The 3,280-nt window shown below is 59.5% G+C and overlaps 1 protein-coding gene across 1 annotated transcript in view; it reads left to right on the top strand.

Moving 5' to 3' along the window:
• TBX2 (T-box transcription factor 2) overlaps positions 1–3,080 on the top strand; it is a 9,311-nt gene extending 6,231 nt beyond the window's left edge. Inside the window, exons 3-4 of the mRNA XM_042879981.1 lie at positions 1,072–1,702; positions 2,433–3,080. Coding sequence (XP_042735915.1) covers positions 1,072–1,702; positions 2,433–2,873 — 1,072 coding nt within the window. The 3' untranslated portion in view covers positions 2,874–3,080. The remainder of the gene's footprint in view (positions 1–1,071; positions 1,703–2,432) is intronic.
• The last annotated feature ends 200 nt before the right edge of the window (positions 3,081–3,280 follow it).

Raw genomic sequence — 3,280 nt, 5'->3', positions numbered from 1 at the left:
TCGCTCTGCCTTTCATAGCCAGTGCAAGGCTCCCCTCCCCCCCAAAAAATTAATACATTTAAAAGGGCAAATAACACTGCAACACTCAGAGCTGGGCAATGAAAATAAGCCAGCAGTTCCCATGTTGTTGTTTTTTGATGCAGGACTTTGTTGCACCGCGCTGCCCATCCGTTGCTCTTTCAAGTTCCCACCATCCTGATTCCCTGCAAATCTTCATCAAAACCGCAGCCCCTGCCCTGGGCTGAGCTGCTGGGAGGGTTTATGACACCCTCTCTTCTTTCAAAGGGTTCTCTGTAGGTTCTCCCTGGCCTCAATCCATCGGCACTGGGGTTTCGGTTGTGCTGGAGGGGCACCACGAGTCTCCCACCACCCCATGCCCATCACCATCCCCTCACCTCAATTCCCCCTTTCCTCTGAGAGCTCAAAGCCCTTCATTTACATGAAGTTAAATTAAAATTCCCTGTATCAAAGATGGCGGTGAATCTTTCCCCTAAATCTCCCTCCTTCGCCCGACCCAACCTGTGCATTCGGAGTGCATCCACAGAGCACAGCTGATCAGCCCGGCATAATTAAATCTATACAGAGCTACTCCTCAGCCTGCCGCCCCCATGCTCCCCATCTCTCACCCCACCACCCTCTTTGGGTTCACAGCTGATGGCAGCGATGCCGGCGTGCAGCTCAGGCCTCCTGCAAACGTGTTTTTCCTGTTTGGCAGAGCAATGGGGCAGCTGCTGTTAATCCCTGCGAGCCCCCATGATGACCGCGGCACGAGAACACATTTGGTCCCTTCCAACTCCAATCATTCCACGATTACTTAATTTCTACTTTCTCATTTAACTTCTCCTGTTAATTGTGATGGGGCTTTACCTCTGCCGGATTTTCCTAGCTTGGGGACAATCAACTGCAGACTCTCTGATCTCTCCATCCCTTCACAGATGAGATACTACGATTCCATGAGTCTGTGATTTCCGCCTTCCCATTTAACCAAGCTCTCCTGCTAATAGTGACAGCATTTTACCTCTGCCACATTTCCCCATGGCGAGGTCTGTTGACCCTCTCGTTGCCTCTCTGACCTCTCCATCCCTTTGCAGAGGAGAAGCCGGGGGCTGACAGCGATGCGGAGGTGGAGAAGGTGCCTGAGGAGCGGCCAGCGGGCAGCAGCCCCGGTGGGGAGGACACATCACCCCGTGGCAGCCCACGGTGCACCGACGAGCGGGGCAAGGAGAGGCGCAGCCCAGAGAAAGCCAAGGATGGAGCATCCCAGGGGGACGGCCCCGGTGAGGGTCTGTTTGGAGCACGGGGCATGGAGAAGGACAAAGTGGAAGGGAGAAGGAAAGAGCCGGAGCAGGGCAAGAAGGACGCAGAGGGAGTCGGGCTGGGCAAGGAGGCCTTCGCCCCGCTGATGGTGCACACGGACAGCCCCCCGCACCTGAGCGCCGGGCATCTGCAGAGCCTTGCTCTCTCTGGGCTCCATGGGCAGCAGTTCTTCAGCCCGCTGGGTGCCGGGCAGCCACTCTTCATCCACCCGGGACAGTTTGCCATGGCCCCTGGGGCTTTCTCCGCTATGGGCATGGGACATTTGCTGGCCTCGGTGACCGGCGGCGGCAGCCTGGAGAACGGGGCTCTCTCGTCTGCCCCAGGCGCAGCGGGGACGGCCACCCCCTTCCCATTCCACCTCTCCCAGCACATGCTGGCTTCTCAGGTAAGCGTCCACCCACAGCCCTATCCCCATCCCCACAGTGGTGGAGCCCTCCTGCATTTTTCCTCAAAATCCCTGAAATCAGCCAAGCACATTGGGGCACAGACCCAGTGTTACCCCTGGTGGGGGGGGGAGACATGGAGTGGCCCCAGCGTGGCTCTCGTGGGGCCTTCCCCAGCCCATGGGGACAAGCAGTGACACTGCTTGTGTTGTGACATGGGGAGGATGTGGGGGGATGCTTGGAATGGAGGTCCCAGGGCTGATTTAAGGAGGAATTCCGATTTATCTGTAGTTCCACCATGGGCAGGGCAGCATGAAGAGCCCTGCCTGCTGACCCATCCAGCACCTCTCAAGATCCCCACCAGCCCCACAATACCAACACCTCTGTTGTGTCTCTGTGCTGAAATGCACGAAGATACCTTGAGCTCACCTCCTTTCTTGATACGACCCGTCAACGGGTTTTAATGCAATCTGGGCTCAGTGATACCATGCAGCCAGGCATACCGAGCTCTCACAGGGACCAGGCCCCATTGCTGCCCTATGGTGCTGTGCCTCCAGCAAATCCTGGAGAGAGCCCCATGCCTGACAGCTTGTGCTCAGTTGGCCGATGGGGGTCCCCAGCCGTACCCACCCAGCAGCAGTGTCACCCCACGCTGTGTTCGCATTACTTCTCCTTTTCCACAGGGCAGGAACCGTGCAGCTCTCACCTCTCCCATCTCTCCTCTCTCTGCAGGGAATCCCGATGCCCACTTTCGGCGGCCTCTTCCCCTACCCCTACACCTACATGGCAGCAGCAGCAGCAGCCGCCTCGGCCATGCCGGCCACCAGCGCAGCCGCCGCCGCCGGGCCGCTGTCCCGCAATCCCTTCCTGGGCAGCAGCCGCCCTCGCCTGCGCTTCAGCCCCTACCAGCTCCCTGTCAGCATCCCGCCCAGCACCAACCTGCTCACCACCGGCCTCCCCTCCAGCCTCAACCCCGGCTCTGAGAGCTCTAAGGCGGGCAGCAGCCGTGAGCCCAGCCCCATCCCCGACGCGCACAAAGCCCAGCGCCCCGCCGTCTCCCCCCCCAAAGGTTCCCTGAAGGAATCCCTCAACGAACTGCAGAACATCCAGAGACTGGTGAGCGGGCTGGAGAGCCAGCGGGAGCTGTCGCCCGGCAGGGAGTCCCCCAAGTGACCGACGGGGGGCAGGCAGCCCACCCACCTCCCCCCCCCCCGGGGCTGAGAAGCACTGGTCTTTTGTACAGCACAGTATAAATATTTATTAAAGGTGGGGGTGGATGGGGAGGGGGCTCTCCGTATAGCCGCCCCCCACCCCGAGTGCCACCCCCCATCCCTGCTCCCTGCCTCGGGGCACGGGGCTGCCCTACGTGCTTTGTCGGACGGGGAGGGCGGTGGGGCTGAGAGCTCCGTGCAAAGGGCGGCGGTGGGAGGGGAGGGGGGGGAAGGGAGGGGGGAAAAACTAAACACAAAGGAAAAGAAGAAGCGAAGCATGGAAAGGAGCTGCGCTGCCACCGCCACGCAGGGAGCGAGCGGCAGGGCAGGTATTTATGAAATAAATGGTAATTTGTGTAAATAAGCTAT

This window comes from Lagopus leucura, unplaced genomic scaffold (assembly GCF_019238085.1).
Source record: "Lagopus leucura isolate 7727_CA_CO unplaced genomic scaffold, USGS_WTPT01 Super-Scaffold_100024, whole genome shotgun sequence".
NCBI classification, from domain to species: Eukaryota; Metazoa; Chordata; class Aves; order Galliformes; family Phasianidae; genus Lagopus; species Lagopus leucura.
The sequence above is the reverse complement of the archived record's forward strand: the minus strand, read 5'-3'. Positions and strand labels throughout refer to the sequence as shown.